The sequence below is a fragment of the Crinia signifera genome, chromosome 2, assembly GCF_055691185.1.
Source record: "Crinia signifera chromosome 2, ASM5569118v1, whole genome shotgun sequence".
NCBI lineage: Eukaryota > Metazoa > Chordata > Amphibia > Anura > Myobatrachidae > Crinia > Crinia signifera.
The window spans coordinates 257,914,043-257,932,333 of NC_139218.1; the positions used below are offsets into that span (position 1 = coordinate 257,914,043).

The 18,291-nt window shown below is 38.6% G+C and overlaps 1 protein-coding gene across 13 annotated transcripts in view; it reads left to right on the forward strand.

Annotated features, from left to right (window-relative positions):
* Window positions 1-17,924, forward strand: part of DMD (dystrophin) — a 1,973,025-nt gene extending 1,955,101 nt beyond the window's left edge. For 11 of the 13 annotated variants that reach the window (XM_083174337.1, XM_083174342.1, XM_083174334.1 and 8 more), the window contains one exon: window positions 12,191-17,924. In XM_083174337.1, the coding sequence (XP_083030463.1) occupies window positions 12,191-12,288 (98 nt within the window). In that variant the 3' untranslated portion in view covers window positions 12,289-17,924. Of the gene's footprint in view, window positions 1-7,767; window positions 7,800-12,190 lie in introns of all 13 variants that reach the window. The other 2 variants (XM_083174338.1, XM_083174336.1) reach the window with 2 other exon arrangements.
* The last annotated feature ends 367 nt before the right edge of the window (window positions 17,925-18,291 follow it).

An 18,291-nucleotide genomic window follows, 5' to 3' on the forward strand; every position in this document is an offset into this window, starting at 1 on the left:
AGATGTTGTTGAACTACACATCCCAGCATGCCCTGCATCATGGCCAAATCGTAAAACTGTAGCTGGGCATGCTGGGATGTGTAGTTCAACAACAGTTGGAGTGTCCAGGTTAGCCATCACTGTAATACTATCACTTGTCCCTTTCTGCTCTATAGATGTGTTCCTTATGCTTGCTGTCCATTCTCATATGTCCGGTCCTGTGATCAGAAAGGACCATTAGCAACTTGTATTCGCACATAATGCATCCTAATTTAACGATGGAATTCCTTATAGTTAAGCGCTGCTGAGGGCTTTTAAGCAGAAAGTTTCACATGAAGCACTAGTTACCACTTTGAGACCATGCACAAAATATACTAATATCGCCCAATGACTCCTTTCTTCCTTTAAAAATATAAATATTGAATTCAACACGAATCGTTGAAGAAACTGTTCCTGTTTTCTTATCCAGGTTTGGAAAATGAGGAAAATGTGGTAGAGAAACGTTGCATCATTTAGTTCACCGATGTTGCTATATTGTAACCTTTCTATCTCTTTTGTAAAAAATAGTTTTTAGTTTGTAAATTTGTAGTGCCATTTGATATTACATTCATTCACGCCGCTCTGCGGTCCCCACGACGAGCGGGAGAATAGAAACCATCCTATTCAGAAGACTGGGAGGCCGCTGATTGGCTGAGTTCCCAGCCAATCAGCGGCCGCTCAGTCTTTTGAATAGGATTTCCTTCTATTATCCCGCCGCGCCCCCGGTCTCTGCTCAGCATCTGCGCCGCGGTCCCCGCTCCCGGCCTGCCGCTACACCTTGTGCCTCTCCCCGGACCAGTCCCTGCTCCTGCCGCTCCCCGGACAGGTACCCACTCTGGGAGTCAGGCGTCTGGGAGACAGGTACTGACAACCAACCATCAGCATCTATCTGTTGGCAATACCAGCAGATGAGCGGCTCACAACTGTTCCGTACACACTGGTCAGCTTTCGAGCTGAAAGTAGCTCAAACGAGTAAACTGATCGGCTTTCAGCTCAGTCACCCAGTGTGTATGGGTCTTAAGTCATAAGGTACAGTACTTTGCTGTGCTAATTTTTGTAGCTGAAAATGCCTTTCTTAATGCAGTGTGATAAGGGTGCATTAGGAGACAATGGTGTTGCATTTTCTGCAAAATAAGGCACCCTGCACTAGAAGAGCCTAATACTACCTGGCATGCATTTACCCTAAACAGAGGGGCTGTTTAGCGTGACTGCACCAATGATGTCTAAGGACATATCTGTATGTGCCAAGTAAGTGTTCCCGTAGAACTCCATTATGTTGCTGATTAATGGCGATTGTCTGAAAGTGTATACGGGTCCATTCCACGTTATTTTTTGTACTGTCTTAAATTGGTTAAGCAGTATTTAAACTTATTTCTACTTGAAACTGCTGTGGATCTACACTTCCCAGCAGTGGCGTAAGTTCGCCCCAGTTGCTCGGAGGCAAAATAAATATGGGTCCACACACACACACACACACAAGCATCTTATATAAATATATGTATGCATGTGTGTAATTATGTATGTATGTTTAAACTAAAGAGACTGTGATGTCTATGGTCCTACTAGGAGGGGAAGTCAACCACAGAAATTATATTTAAGGCTTTCAATTAACTGATTAGAAAAACACAGATGGAGCTAATTAGCTCACGTGTAATACTGTGAGGAGACCTGCAAAACATGCACTGTTGGTAGCTCTCGAGGACTAGGGTTGGCTACCCCAGCTCTAACAGCAAAGAGTTTTGTAGTTAGGGTATGATGTTTTATCGGGCATAATAGGGTAAACCTGTTAACATCACCTAGACTTATTTGATCGTTATGATGAATTCTGTTTTTCTGTGGTGTGAGAGTTTATTCTCTTTTCTGTAGTGTAGCTATATCCTGTTGCCACAGATGCCATTTACGTATACATTGCCCAATGCCATTTACAGCGATTAAGAATTGTATCTTCACCATACAGAACATACATACAGTATGTGTACAATTAGAATGAGATCTATAAACCCTAATCTATTTCTTTATATTGGTATACAATATGTGTGCATACACATGTACCTTTACTGTTATATGCTGCATAATGTAAGCAACTGTGTGTTTTGTAATATAATATTTTAGGATAGAATATGTTGTCTTGTATATACCTGGTTATAGGATATATTGCCATTTATAATCCTGTGTAATTTAAGTATATAGATTGTTTTGTTTAAAGAATGCGGTATACAGTTCTGTTTTTTCAGTTGTGCATATACTGTGGAAACGGACAATGGAAATCTGGCAGTTTTGTGTGTGTGTGTGTGTGTGTGTGTGTGTGTGTGTAGTCAATTCCTGTGATTGATTAGGCTGTAAGGTGGTCTAAATGTTGATTGCCCACTGCAAAGCACCTTGTATTGCACATGGTAATCTAGATTTTCTTTACGCCAATCCTTGTACACTCCCAGCAAGTCATGCTATCAGGATTTCAGTTTGTGGAAATGGCTAGGATACTTACTGAACAAATTTGTGTGAGAAAGTGAATGAGAATGTCCACCCAGCATACTACAAACCACATTCATCTGTCATGACGCTACATGTTCAGTGTACCTAGGTTTGTGGCAGAAGGAAGCTTATGAGGAGAATCACTTTTTTGAAAGGCCCTTGTTAAGATGCAACATGGATCATGTTAAACAAACTAGATGAGATATTAATATACATTGCCGCCCGGCCGCCGCAATGCCAGCGCATATGTACTAACATATGCGGCTGACATCGCGGTGCGGTGACTGAGGCCCCCCGCGATACCTGTAATATGGTTTGCGGGGGGTCTCAGTAACCTCCTTGGCTTTGTGGTGTCTCCTCCTCCCCCCTGCAGCCAGAAGGGCATCCCTGGCTGGCTGGGAGGCTGCGGCGGACGGCGATAGAAGTTCATAGGCTTCTATAGGGTGATACCCTTCCCTGCAGAGACACGACGGCCGGGTGTTAGTAGATATGAAAATGCAGTAAAACACGGGTTTTACCGCATTTTCGTCATAGTACATCCCTTTCACAATGCTGCGCTGACCACATCCTATGCAATCAAAACACATACTCTGCCTGGCTCTTCCTATTGGCTAGTGTGCCCTTCTGCTCCTCTGCAAACCTACGTGCAAAAATCTAATGGTGTCCATATACTAGTGTGACTTGGGCTCTTTTCACCCAATTCCGATGCATCGGGCAGAAAAATCGTGTGAAAGTGTCAAATGTACATGTCTCACCTCAGATTCTGAGCACGTCGGATCGGAGCTGGAAATCGCAAGGGCTGTCATCACATTTAATCGGATCTGGCAGCCCCTACTGGGACTGGGGAGATCTTATGGGACTTCTCCCCTCGCATGGTGTATGGGGGGGCGGGGGGGCTTAAGTCTAACATAGATCTGTTTAGCTGCTTCACAAATCTCCCCCTTTTTTGTGGTGACCAACTCTGTTTGCCCCTTTGGGTGGTAAGTTCCATGACTTAAAAAAATCTAAAATGTCATGTGTCTCTAGCAGCTGCCTGTTCTGCAGAGATGCAGTATTGTTTTACTGAAGCGGAAATACAGATGGCTGAAGTTGTGAGATACTACTATTTTTTTTATTCTTAATTCCACTTAATAAATGTCAGCTTACTGTAAATTTCCAGCAGACAAGGAGAATTTAGCCAGGGGAAGAGGAGGTTGGCCCATTGGTGTCTTTTAACTTTATATTTCCATGTCTGCCAGGTACCACTCATTTTAATAAAAGTGCATTATGAGATTATCCTGGTCACTTTCCAGAATAACTTGTACCCATTTAATTTAATAATAGGAGAAAGTACATTGTTCCCTGAAGGCTTCAACATTTCTAGCGCAGCTCTGCTATGTTACACCTTTTGTGAAGCAATAAATATATATTATTTTATTTTATACCCCATGGATATGTTTGCATTAATGGGACTTTCACAGAGAAGAAGCATCACTATTACTGCTGCCTGAATGACTGTCACAAGTGAGGTTAGGAGAGGAGCTTACGTACATGGCTGGACCGCTCCGATCTGGACGCAGTCAAAAGGTTGACAATTACAATGTAACCCTATGACCATGTCAACATTCTCATGTCATTAAAACAACTGTCAACATATCCTAGCCAACCGTTCAGATCAGGGTAACACTATACTTACAGGAAGTCTAACTTCATGTCATAACCTTAATTTTAAACTTTGTAGTAGTAAAATGAATCTGAGCATCAAAAGAAAGTAAGTGTCTTTTATGACATGGGTTTTTGTGATGCATTTCATACAATATCTTTGTTAACTTTACACCACTAATCATCTAGTTACACAAATGTATTCTATTCCATTATAGCTTAGGGCCATTCTAGCTCTGTAAACAAGCGTACTTAGGGCCATTCTAACCCTGTAAACAAGCGTGCTTAGGGCTAGTCTAGCTCCGTAAACCAGCATGACCTGTGGAACACATTGCTTAGATCTCTACCAAGAACTTAATCGACCTGTCCCCTCTGACCTTTGACACTTGTTGAGTGGAGAATAGAAGAGATCACTTGTTTGCATGTGCCATTTTCTCGATTAAAGATCCTGTTGTGACCCCCGAATGTATAATCAGTGGTGAACAATTTTGGAATATTGTTGAACTTTAAAATGTTGGTTGTACTCATTTGGTTACACAATATTTCTCCATTACTAAGCCCTCATAAGCTGTTTTTTTGTTTTGTTTTTTTGCATTGTGCTGGCTTTTTTTTATGCTAATACAGTGCACAAAATGGATTTATGAATGTATACAATCATTTTCAATGACCCATGTCCATTACTTGAATGCCACTTTGTATGTGGCTGTTTATTATTAAGCTGCTGTAATCAGTCACTATTTACCAATAGTAGTATCTTATGCCGCCAGGCGTTCTGCTGTCACACTATGTTAGTACCGCCTGCTCACTGGTATAATACAACAGTTGCAATAATGACCAAAGCCAGAGGTCACTTGGATAAAATATGATCAGATCCCACCTAAATAACAGTAACAGAGAAAAAAATCATTGTGCTGAATATTCGCACTGGTGTGGGTCATAGGGTTGACAAGAGGAAGGTCGACATGGGGTTAGCTCGACAGGGTCATTAGGTCGACACATGCATTAGGTAGACATGGGCTAGGTCAACAGTCTAAAGGTCGACATGGGGGTTTTCACTCACACAGTCGATATGGACAGTAAAAAAAGCTTAGGACATTTCCTTGATGCTGTATATCAGCAGCACGCCTCGCTGCCTACATAATCTCCAGCTCATTTAACATAATTGGGGAAAACACCCACTGACATGCACAGGTAAAGTGTCATCCAATGGCATGATTTCTTCATGATCAAGCTTTACTAGCCCACAACCAATATCCGACAGATGCATATGTGCTACCCTGGGAGAGTTTGCAGGTTATTCCAGAGGGGAGAAAGTATTGGGATATACACAGTTAAAACCATAGCTGCAGGTACAATAGTTCAGTAAGAATAAGGTTATTTTCCCCATTGGAGTCATATAGACATTGTAGTAACAAATGATCCATTTTATCCAGAGACATTGATGGATGTGCCATAGAACACATTTGTGTAAAGCGTGTTGCTTAATAATAAAGCAATTGGCACGGCCAGGTGTTCTGTGCGTATGTATGGTGTTTGAGATAGCGTGTTGGAAAGTTTAAGAGCTATGGAAGGGCTAGAAATTGGTAGGGTCACATGTGAAAACTGTGTCTCCATCTAAGCGCAAGTATGTAACCAAACCAAATGATAATTTGCTTGTACAAAAGGGAAACTTCTGTCTAGGGTGGACAGTCCCGTGCCATTTTTTAAATCCTGGGATTGAAAAAACTAGATCCCAGGATTGGCTTCCGGACGCTGCACTTGAAATTGCTGTGAAGCAGTGTTTCTCCAGGCGGTTGTGGTGTAACAGTGTGCAGCTGCACAGCGTGACCTCTAACGTTACAGTGTTCAGCCGCACAACCTGTTTGCGGTTTGATCCTGAAATCCTGTTATTAGGGGCTCCGATCTTGGTATTCAGATCCCAGCCAGAAACGCCCTAAATTCCGGGATCCTGGGAAAGGGCATTGCTACTTTTTGGCTTTAGGGAATTGATAAATCCAAGAAAGATGGCAGCATATGACCCAGTGTAAGATATGCTCCCAAAGTATATGCATGTCTGAGGTTACCAATGAAAGTTAATGTTGTGTTTCAGGGTTTGCAGGCCCTCTTACACTCAGAGCAACTGCAGGCTATGCAGAGTTGAGTATGAGAGACCTTATGCTTCTTCAGACATAAGTGTTCAAGTACTCTAAATGCATACGACCTTAGCACAATGCAGAAGCATATAAGCTGCGTCCTGCCAACAGGCTAATGATCATCTCTGCATCTGCCCCAAGAGTGTTCATAAATCTCCCAGCAATCATTTTACGGCAGTTGAGAACAGGAGAACGACAGCGGCATCCTGATTTACAGATTCCTGACTGATCCTTAGTTTAGGCAGCAATGCGGAAATCAGAAGTTGCTTAGGTGTTTTGTAGACTGTAGATGCTCAATTTGGAGCTTGTGTTCTTTTAAACCAAATCAAAGTAGTCCCATCCATATATTCTGCTGGAGCTACTTCATCTTTTATACTTCTTATAGCCTTCAATAAGGTTTTTTGGGCTTAACATTGAATATGCTTTCAAATGCATTTTAAAACTTGTTTGGAGACACAACAAACATTTATAAGCCTACTCACAATTAGATTTTATATATTTTGGAATCAATTGAAAAACATCAATTTCCCTCAGACTCCTGACAATTCCTTTGTTGACAACTGACGGTAACAGGTGTGTTTTTTTTGTTTGCAATCAACAGTTTTTTTCTTTTTGTTTTTTAACAAATGTTAGAATATTTTGTTTTGTCTTTTTATGTGACATTTACAAACTATTTTGCTTTGCCCATCAGTAAAACTTCCTTTGATTCAGTGATGGAAGAACAAATGCAATGCCAGAGGTGTCAATGTTTTTATTGCCATAAAGTGAACTCATCCATCAAATTTAGAGTTTCTCTTACTTGAAATAAAACTTAAAATATGTTTTAGCTTTTTACTTTATAAAAGTGTAAAATAATGTTTTTTTTCACAGAGGTTAGTAATACAATAATGAAGCCAAGAGAAGAGATACTATGGGACACCTTTGGGGGCAGGGGCAGCTCTCTCCATCATTCGTCCCTATCCCAGTAGTGGAAAAATGCCTTGATTTGTGGTGGGGCTAAAATAATGCAATTTGCATTGTTTTGTCCCTTACTTTGCCTACTGACCTGACATCCCATTTATTAAGTCCCCATCTTGCCCACTTCATCAAGACGTGGGTAGGATTTTGAAATTCGCTCTTTCAGGGGTGCAGGAGGACTTCTGAAATATGTCTCCCGCTACTTCCATGAGAGAAGCCAATATGTGGTACGTAGGGCCACCTCACACAGTTGCAATGGAACCAGACATAACTACCGGTAGTTTAAAAATTACCTAGTAATAATTTATTGAGAAGTCAAGTAAAAAGGAATGTTTCTTGGTGCCTTTTTTCGTGAATAGGAAGTTTGGGAATTGGGTACATGTATATGGAACTGATAACTTTGTAGCCTGTTTATTCTTGTAATTGTGCCATAGCGCAACATTACATTTATGTGAAGTGGTTTAACAATGTTCAATGTTATATTTATTATTGGTTTTCTCTTTCTTTCTTTCTTTCTTCCTTCCACCTCTTCCTCTCAATACAAAAGGAAGATCTGTCCCTGGAAAGCATATGAGAGAGGTTAGTGGGGACTGGGCTCACTGCCATCCAGCTTGCGCCTGTCACATCTCACATACTGCGCCTGGCATTTGTGCAGCTTGCAGTCTCTTTGGCCAAGTCCGTAATACAGGAGTGCTCTAACATGCCAACGTTTGCTACCTCACAACTACTAGTGGGACAATAGGAATAGGCTGATGAGGCCTGAGTGCTCATGGCATTATCATGTTCTGTATGAACATAGACCAGGGTATAATGTGCTGGCTTATTTGTCTGCCTCTCTTCATATCAATTTGTTTTGGTCACAAATAATTTGGAAGTGCATATAATGTGGTCCACAGCTGCACTTTTCCACTGTACTATTGGTATTTTATAACCAGAAAACTCTTTATTGTGCTATCATTACCATGATCTGGTTAGAAGTGTTGAGAGGTATAATAATCTACCATGCTGCAATTAACCCTTGCGCTTGTGTGTGTTTGTACTGTATGTGATGTATATTGTGTATGTATGTATCTTTATATACACACAAGCATATACATAATCTGTGAAAAATGAAAGGATGCATTTCAGCATTTGTTAATTAATCAGCATGTGTTTTACAACTAAAATATAATAGATAATATACTTGTTAACCAATTCCTTGGTTTTGTCCACAGCGGAACACAAATGAAGGAAGTGCTGTTGGTTCATCTTCTAATGCACCAAACTACCTCTTGACATATTTTGTCATCAAGGTGGTCTGTCTTCCTGACCCGTCAGGACTTGGTGCTGTATATACTATAGGATAACAGTACTTCTTTCCTTCATCTGTTTTGTTCTGTGAATTGAAGAATAAGTATATATCTGTTTATTTCTGGTATACACAATAATTGTGTAAAAATGTTGCTGAATTTAAAATAAAATGGGTAATACTGTGAAGCACCCACTTTCATTTTATATACAGGTTGCTTCTATCCCATAAACATCTGGGTAATATTTATAGGGAAAGTGGCAATCTTGTCAGTAAGTGTCATTGTGGAACACACAAAAATAACAGTTTGGATTTCACTAACAAGTTTTTTTTGTGGTTTAATACAATATTACATCTGCCTCTATGGAATGTGTATGGTGTCAGCCTTATACATGCAACCAATGTTGACTCTAGGACATCTGTGCATTAGAGGTACAGAAATCATCATAGAGATGTATCAAATGATTGGCATAACTTCATATAGTCAATCATTTTGTTAAATATCACAATATGCCTTTTATAGCATTAAGTTAACTCAAAATCTTTTTATGGCATGTTCCAGTAATTGTTACGATGTATGTAGTGCAGGCATTCTCCACATTTTTAGCAATTGGACCATAATTACATTGAATCAAAAAGTCACATTATATATAGCCATGTTATAGTTATTTAAAATTGTAAAGTGGCTTGAAACCCAAAACATAACTATATTAATTTCTCCATGCACATTGACTCATTACTGCAGCTGTACTGGGCCCCAACACTGTGTCCGCGTGTAATTAGTACCGTTATCCCCTGGTCAGTTGTAGGAAGTGCACAACCCATGAGTTGATGGCTTACATGGGGAATCCCATTTCTCCAGCAGGAGAATATTGTATGAATGGTTGGTTATTTAATTGGTGTCTTTGGATATGTTACATTATTTGGTTTTGTTTGAACATGTTGCCATTGTTCTACGGTAGTCTACATGTGTCTATATTAGTGCTGTCCAAATTTGTCTTGTCCTTGAAATATATGTTTAGGTCATTAATCATTTTACAGATATCAGCCTGTACAGTCTTTAAAAATGTGGTTCCCCGTTGAATAGATTTCCTGAAGACTTATAATCACCTAAATATGTGTTACAGCTATTTATCTGGCTCACATCCACTTCCTGCTAACTTGTATCTGTGCTCAATTGCTAGCAGCTAGATTTAGTTAAGAGCTAAAACTTTATGTAATCTTTTCACCTGTTTTAGTGGTTATGTAAGAACAGACACATAAGTCTTAGGTTAGAAGGGCTTAAAAATAAGTTTATTTTAAACTTATTGGCTGCTGACTTTAAAGTGGCCCATACATGGTTGGTTTTGTCCTGGATGCATTTTGTACTAGATTGCATCGCATCTAGTTCAAATTGCATGCGATACCCTAAAACAACGTGCGATTAGAAGTAGATGCGATGTGATTTAGTGCAAAAAGTACTGGTCAATCACAATTTTTTGACCTGAGATGTCATACGCCGGAGCCAAAAGAAACACTGTGCAATGTGATTTACACCTTTTGAGCGCACTGTGTGTGGGCACCTTAAGGGGGGGGTATTCAATGTCAGGGGCACGGCTGTCGAGCAAGCTCGACAGCCGTGCCCCTGTCCCATTCTCGCTTCGCTCGACGGTCGGGATTCAATGTCCCGGCCGTCGAGCGTTGAGAAAGGGGCGTGGCCGCGAGTTGAGGGTGGAAATAGACGAGCTCCGGCCGGGAGCTCACCTATTTCCGGCTTTTCTCGGCAGAACGAGCCCGACCGCTTGTGATGTCGGGCTCGTTCTGCCGAGAACCCCTGTTCAATGCTGTCGGGGAAGACAGCATTGAATAGGGCCCCACAGGCATCTCCCCTGTCGGGAGATGGCTGCGGGAGCACGACAAACATTGAATACCCCCCTAAGTCTGAGGCATTTTTGCATTTTATCTTTTGACACTTTAATAATTCAATAAATAGCATTTTAAGAATTTTTAAGAACTTAGTGCAAATTGCAAATATCGTTTTGGTGCACTATATTTAGCTAATTAAGTGAAGTGTGACAAAAAAATATTTGAATACTACTGTGCATAGATAGGAAAGCTGTTAGGGAGAATTTCCTTCAAATATGTACATTTGAATATGCATGGAATATTTTACAGTAACCCCCTATTTCCAAAGCTTGGCTAGCATGGTAATAGAGATCAAGGTACATGAAGGTTTCTTCGACCCTCTGCATGCATGTTACTGCTGTTGGCCCTAATGCACATTCTGCAGATACCCTGTTTTTGGGGGACAATACTCTTGGCCTACCGGAAAAGACGTGGCCAACAGTAGTGAGGAAATTGTGACATGCATCACAGGGCTTTTACCCACCCTGGCTGATCGTTTTCCAGTAAAAGCTGAAAATATGTGATCAGTTACATAGAATTACATACAATCATCATCTAGCTGTGTTTTTTTTTTAATACATGTGACCACATTTTCATAGTATATACTGCTATTTAGTTGCTATTCATTTTTTAAAAGTTTTACTTCCCTGTGTTGTACATTATGGTATTTACTTGTCTTAAGGTTTCATTGTTCTTGCTTTTATGCTCAATGTATCAGTTTGTACTAGTCCTTTACAGGGGTGACACGTTTGGCAGTCCATGTTTTATGTTATTGAATAGTCCTGTTTGTGTTCACCAACCATTCCAGACCTTGGGGGGTATCCAATTACCCCTGGTAATTTTAGATTTTAGATTACCCCATTAAAAACAAACTGTTTCACTGTGAAAACATACAGAGTCAGTCCTTTCTTTCCTCTCTATCTCTCCCGCTATTTGCCATCCTCAATTCTGTCTATATTCCCTAATACTAATTTCCTTTCTGAGGGTATCTGCTGCATGGTAAATTTCCCCTATTCTTGGTAGGCTATAATGTTGTACCCTTCAGACTTCCCTCTGTAGTCTCTTCTCTGCTTATTTTTACAATTAATGTTAAAATACGGTGATGCTTTTATATTTGCCTTTTGATCATATCTCAATATGTTATTGCTCCTCTGCGCAGGATATTAATTGTGCCTACAGTTTCAATCTTTATTGCTTTTTGGTACATCACTACTAAAATGAATTTACAAAAAAAAAAAACATACAGAGTCAGTAAAACCTGTGTGTTTTCACTCAACCACAGCCTCGGTTTCACTGAACATGGGGCTGCTTTGGGGATTTAGCTTTCCCTGCCTCAGGCAAGCAAAATAAATCCCCAATAACTTGCGGCACGTGATGGCTTATCAGGGCTAAATAGATAGCCATGGACTAACCTACCCACTTGTCCGCAATCAAAAGTTTTCCAGCATTTATCTAATGATTTTTTATTACATTGAAAATATTTGTTAAGCTGAATCTAAAATATGATTCAATGACAAAAAAAAAAATATTTCACAGAGAATGTATAAAAAGCTGCCTACTGTATACTGCACCAAAAGCTGCAATCAGATATAAGTCAGTTATGGAACAGTGTACTTTACCTACATGATCGAAAGATTTCAATGTTTGTGGTTAGTGTCCTCTAAATAAGTTACACAACTGAATGCTGTGTAACCTTTTTTTTCTGAAATACTTACAGTATATTGCTCATAAGTTACATTTCCTGTATTTGTAAATGTAAAATAAATGTTGATAATATATATTATTTCCTATTTTGCAGGAACCAATGTAGGAAATCTCTTTCACATGGCTGATGATTTGGGAAGAGCGATGGAGACTTTAGTCACCGTTATGACTGACGACGAGGTGTTAGAGTAACCGCTCCTTACACACCGCATGTGTTTTTATATACTATCTTCGTACAACAAAAAGGGGATTAGACTGTAAGAGTTTACAAGAAAATATCTATATTTTTGTGAAGGGTAGTGGTACTATACTGTAGATTTCAGTAGTTTCTTAAGTCTGTTATTGTTTTATTAACAATGGCAGATTTTAAATGTCTATGCAATTGTACAAATTCAATAAGAAACCATGTAAAATCTTGATAGCTTAAAAAAAACTTGCCATTTCTTTTTACGGAGGGCAATTTTGGGTTGATAGAAAAATTTATATCAGTTATAAAGAAAGATTATAAAGTAAAGTGTGCTTTATAAAAAAAAACTTAAAAAAAACTTTATATAAAAAACTCCCATTGAAAACAAAAAAAAAGTGCATTGAGTTTAGAATCACCTTGGCTCAACAAAAATCATGTATCATATTCTTCTGTATCAAAAAATACCAGTTATAGCACCAAATCTGATCTGAACTTCTGTTCTACCTGCTACATACACATTTGTTATATGAAGATCAATGGAAATGGTCATGACCCTCAGTATTATTTTAGCGTAATTATTTTATTTTTTTTACTTTTCGTATTCTGGAAATCACTGTATAGACAGTGCTATGAACCATCTACTAAAATGTATTAATGTTAAAATATTCAATACTCTTAATACTAAAACTTTGTTTATTTCTGCATCTCAATGCTTAATGTGTACTTGTAACCTACAGTATACAGTGGAGTCTGACAAGTATAATTGCTACTGAATTGACAAAATTGCAGATTTTTCCAAGAGATTTAAAGTTGCTTCTTTTTTTGTTTGTTTTTAATGCCAAAACCAGATTGTTGAGTTTTTCAATTGCCACTTTAAACTCCATTTGAAAATAGCTAAGAAAAAAATGTGCGCTTCTGACAAATGAGGACCCAATACATTTGGCTCTTTGTTGGCTGAACCAATATTTAAGGGGACAATAGTGAAGTGATCGATAAAATCCCAGTGAGGTGATGTCTCTGTTTCCTTGTGAATGGACAAACAGATTATTGGTTGGACCCACAGCCTCCATTATTTTTGGCCAATGGGAACACTTACAAAAACAATATTTAGCCCTATGGGCATGGCATCTCTCAAAAAGTGTTTTGGTTTGGCATTCTTCAAAAATATCAGATAAAAAGTGTTTGGTTACATTGTATGGGATATTTTAGGTGGGTGCTGGATGACTCTCCGACAGTCGGAATTCCAAATGTCGTTACCCCAACATCTGAATCCAGACTGCTAAATGCCCGACAGTCTGGATCTATTTTCCTGCATGGAGGTCCACAAACACCATAGAGGGAGAACATGTTGTGAGCGTGCACCGTAGCGAGGGCAGTGAGCTCCAATGAGCTTGCCCCCCTGTCGGATTACTGATGGTTGGGATTCTGATGTTGGAGAAATGACCGTCAGAATTCCGACTGTCAGGGCTGCATACTACACCCATTTTAGGTACCAGTGTCCTGTTGTCAAATAGAGAGCTTTTATATGAATACATTTATTTGGTCTTTCAGGAGTAAAAACTTTGTGTTCATGATCCACATTTTGAATAGCCTGATAATAAAAATCTTGAAAAGTTCAAAGGGAAAAAAATGTTTTTGCAAGCTAATGGGGAGACGGGACAACTGTATTTAAAGTATTTTAAAACCTTTCATCATGTAATTGAATGCTTTTACTAAATCACAGTACTGGCTATTTTACTTTAGCATATCAATAAGAACATTTTAAATGTTTGGCAATTTTTCATTGGTACATTCAGGGTATTGATATTACAACAAGGTAACATTTGCGTCAATTATTTTTATGTAAAATTATTTATTTTTATTGTTTAAGAAAGTATTGAAATGTGACTAATACCGAAGATGAAAATATAAGCAGCCAGTGATTTTAAATTAATGTGACTGCTCTTAAGTGCCCATTAAGAACACTATTATGCCCTGACTTAATGTGTGCAGTTAAGCAATAATGAATTGGGCCAGTACAGTCAGTGTATCAATCACCTAGTGCCCAGAAATAAGGACTGATTGTAGATGTTACAATGCAGATTAAGTGGCTGCTAGTTTCAGTAAAAAGAATGCAGCCCTGAAATGTCTTGTATCACTGATGTGGTACTAAGGTCTTTTTTTCAACATCCCCTATATCATTAGTAGTTGAAAGTGGTTCTAAGTTGATAGAAAATCAGACACAGACCATATTAAAATTCAGTATCTTACTGTGAGAGTACATTTTAATTCCATACAGCTGTCAGATCTGCACATTGGCACTTTTGGAAAGCTTGTTTCCAGTCTATGGCACTAATAATAAAATAAATACAGAATATAAAGCATAAGGTCGCCCACTGTGAGACCCACCCTTGTTATCAGGCCCTCTCTGGGAATGGAGTCATTGTCTATGACTAACTGCCAGGAACACCAATGTGAAAATGGTTGATTGTTGCTTCTGAAAACCAAAAATTGTAGCGATTTACTTATTTTGTCCTGTGATTGGAACAGCAGAGCAGTTGGAAAGTAGATTGCTTTTACTGCAGAGCTATCATTTCTGCTAACTCTGATACAGCAATCAGCAGCATCCTTACTCGCCAAGCATGTCCTCTGCTTCCCATCGGAGTGTAGGTCAGCTGCATCACTATGTTGTCACACTGATACAGGGTAGAAAAGCTACAACGGTGTGCTTATGTATAAGAGTCCACACATTGGTATGTAACCAATATCCTTATACCTAGAGCCCCACATGCTTCCATCCATTTCACTGTCCTGCTATTTAATAGCTGTTCTTCAGTGACTTTGAGTTTGGAGATTTTGAATAATCCAGAAGACCTGTTCTTCCCATTTTGGGATATATTATACTGTTATATTACAAGGGTATTGTACTAGGGACAACCCACTAGATCACACAGACTACTGGTTTGATTTTGTGTTTTATTTTTGTCATCAACCTGACAAACCATGTTCCATCTACCTCACTATGGTTTTGTGGTGTTTTTGAGCGTTTCTGCAAAGCATACAGTATAACATCATAACCACTTTATCCATTGTGTGAATGTTCATTTGTCCAGCAAGTGCCCATTATAAAGTACTGGTACGATATTTTCTTATTTTAACAATACTGAATATATAGTTCATTAAAAAATGTTTTTTTTAGAAAGCCATGGATTAATGAAGCCCTTACTGGATATAAGGACACCAGAAGTCACCAAAGGCTAGTCACAACATGAAAATGCAAGGCCACTAGCCATGTACTTCTAGGACAGCCTCCAAACTCACTAGAGTGACTTCTCTGTGCTTTACGTTTTATGGGAAACCTGGTTCTTTTATAATGCACAAGGTTCAGTAGCAAACAGGGATATTTCTCTGTGCATCAACTTATCTGTTAGAAACTTGAGATATCAAATACATATTTATATACACATATATTTACACACACATGCACACATATGTAATATATTTTTTTAAATCTCCTGATAAACATAACATTGCTAAAGAGAACTACTGTACTGATCCTGTATGTCCTCAAGTCCTTGTATGGCTGTGATGGGTTATTATGGGCTGCTAATCTTCGGTCTTTAGAATTCTGCAACACTGTACACCAGGGGTATTCAGCATGTGGCCCTTTGGCTGCTGTCCAAATGCACATCCCAGCACGCCCTGACTGTTTTGCTACTAGGGCATGCTAAAACTGTGGTAGGGCATGACGAGATGTGTAGTTCCACAGCAGTTGCAGGACTGCAATGGGAATACCATATTATATACCCTCCAACATGACCCATTCAATTAGGTACAAAATGCTCTGTTCCTGGACTTCCCTGCCAGTGGCAGTTACAGAAGTGGGGCTCGAGCACAGTCCAAAATTCAAAGAGGGGGCGGGGTCACATTAACCTTCAGTGAGTCCAGGACAGTGATGTTTGGGGTGGCAGTAGGTGTGGCTCCCCTTTTTGAATATTGGACTGTGCTGCAGGCTCACATCTGCAACTGCCACTGGCAGGGAAGTCCAGCAACAGAGCATTTTGTACCTAATGCAATGGGTCATGTTGGCGGGTATGCTATCTTACACTACCCAACTGTAGACTGCAAGTTTATTTAATTTATTTATTTAACATTTAGCCCAAACATTTTCTAATGAATATTAAAAGCTACATAACATACATGGCCAGATGCACTAAGCTTCAAAAGTGATCCAATGGAGAGTGATAAACAACCAACCAATCAGCTCCTGCCTGACCTTTTTCAAACAGTCTTTGACATGGCAGGTAGGAACTAATTGGCTGGCTGTTTATCACTCCCCATTTTATCACTTTTGAAGTTTAGTGCATCTGACCCCTAATCTCCACACTATTATAGATCCCCCCTTCTCCATTTAATATAAAGCACACTTATTTCTCCAATTAACAAATGTTTGTTTGTGCAATAGTTTGTGTGCGCCTTCAGTACCAGTTTAAGCTGTTCCGGAAGGAGATAGCAAATGGATAATGATCCTTCATGGTATGAGTAAAAGTCCAGAGACCCTTTGCATAACCAGATACAAGTCTCTGGATATTTCTATGGAATTTATAGCAAAGCTTCATGCTCCATTATGTGACTTATTTGAAGGCTATACACATCGTGGAGTTTCAGTAATTTTTAGTGCAAAAGAACTTCTAACCTGATTGAATTAGAGCTTGTGTTCTATCTATTAACGGCAATCTGACAATCTTTCCATTAATGCTAAATAATATTGAAGAGAAATATATACAAAGAAAAGCCATTGAAAATATATAGTTCTGCCACCTGTGGAATCTGTGGAATATCACTTGTGTGATTATGATTTTAAAATGGTACTTTTTGGAATACAGCCTGGAAATAATATTTCATTTATGCACAACTCAAACCTTTTATCTTAAGTATAGCTTTGTGGAATATTCCCCTGGATCCAAAACTATTTTACTTTTATTACCACAATAATGCACATATTTAATTTAATATTTAAAACGGAAACGAAGAAAGGTTTGATCGAGTTAATGCCACTGTCTGTATTACTACTTTATTGAAAAAAATGTTTTTGTTTTTTTTCTTACTATATAAGCTTTATTTTTCAAAGGGATCACCTCATCCTTCCCAGATATCCTTAAATTCAGCTTACTTCTAGCTCCATGCCATGGTTGTCCTCTCATTTCATTTCAGAGATTGGCGTGTGTGTGCGTGTGTGTGTCACAGTTTTCTTTTTCTTTTAAAAGGAAAGGAATTTGCACGGTTTTATTCATTTTGGTTTATGTATTATGCATTAGTTTTGGAGTGTCTGTTTATATTTCTATACCTTGAAAAAGAGGCTTTATTGCTGCTTTGAACATTATTTAGAAATTATAGTATTGTTTTTAAAAACAAAGTATTATATTGCAAAAAGTTACTCCATGTTAATTCATAACATCAGCATTTGGCATGTACTGTCATTATGACCCTGGTCATCATAAAATTGTGTTTTAACATCCAGCACTGTAAACTTTTACTAATTATTTTTATATACATCAATATTTTATTCCTGCATTTTCACAACATATCAAATTCACCAAAAATATGCCTTACTATTGTATTATATAATGCTTTACTCTGTATATCAATAAAGCACGCAATTATGTTACTTATAAAAAAACGCCTGGCTTCTCTTTTGTTGAGCTCTTATTTTGGAGTTAAAAATAAAAATGTTTATGAAAGTATATTTCATTGTTTAATGCCACAAGTGAGGATACTCTGTGACTGATTTGGTACAAAGATGCAGAAGGATGGGAAAACGCAACAAAAAGGCCAATCGGCTAATGAAAAAATGCAATTTTTTTTTTCTGGCATATGAAAGTACCAAGTAGATAACCATATGCATTAAATAAATGTTAATAAAACTGGGAAAAGGGGGAGAGAACAAAACAAAGGGTAAAAATGGGGAGTAGTAGGGGGTGGAGCGTGTTTAAATGACCAAGAAATGCACATACTTCAAGGAGAAGAAA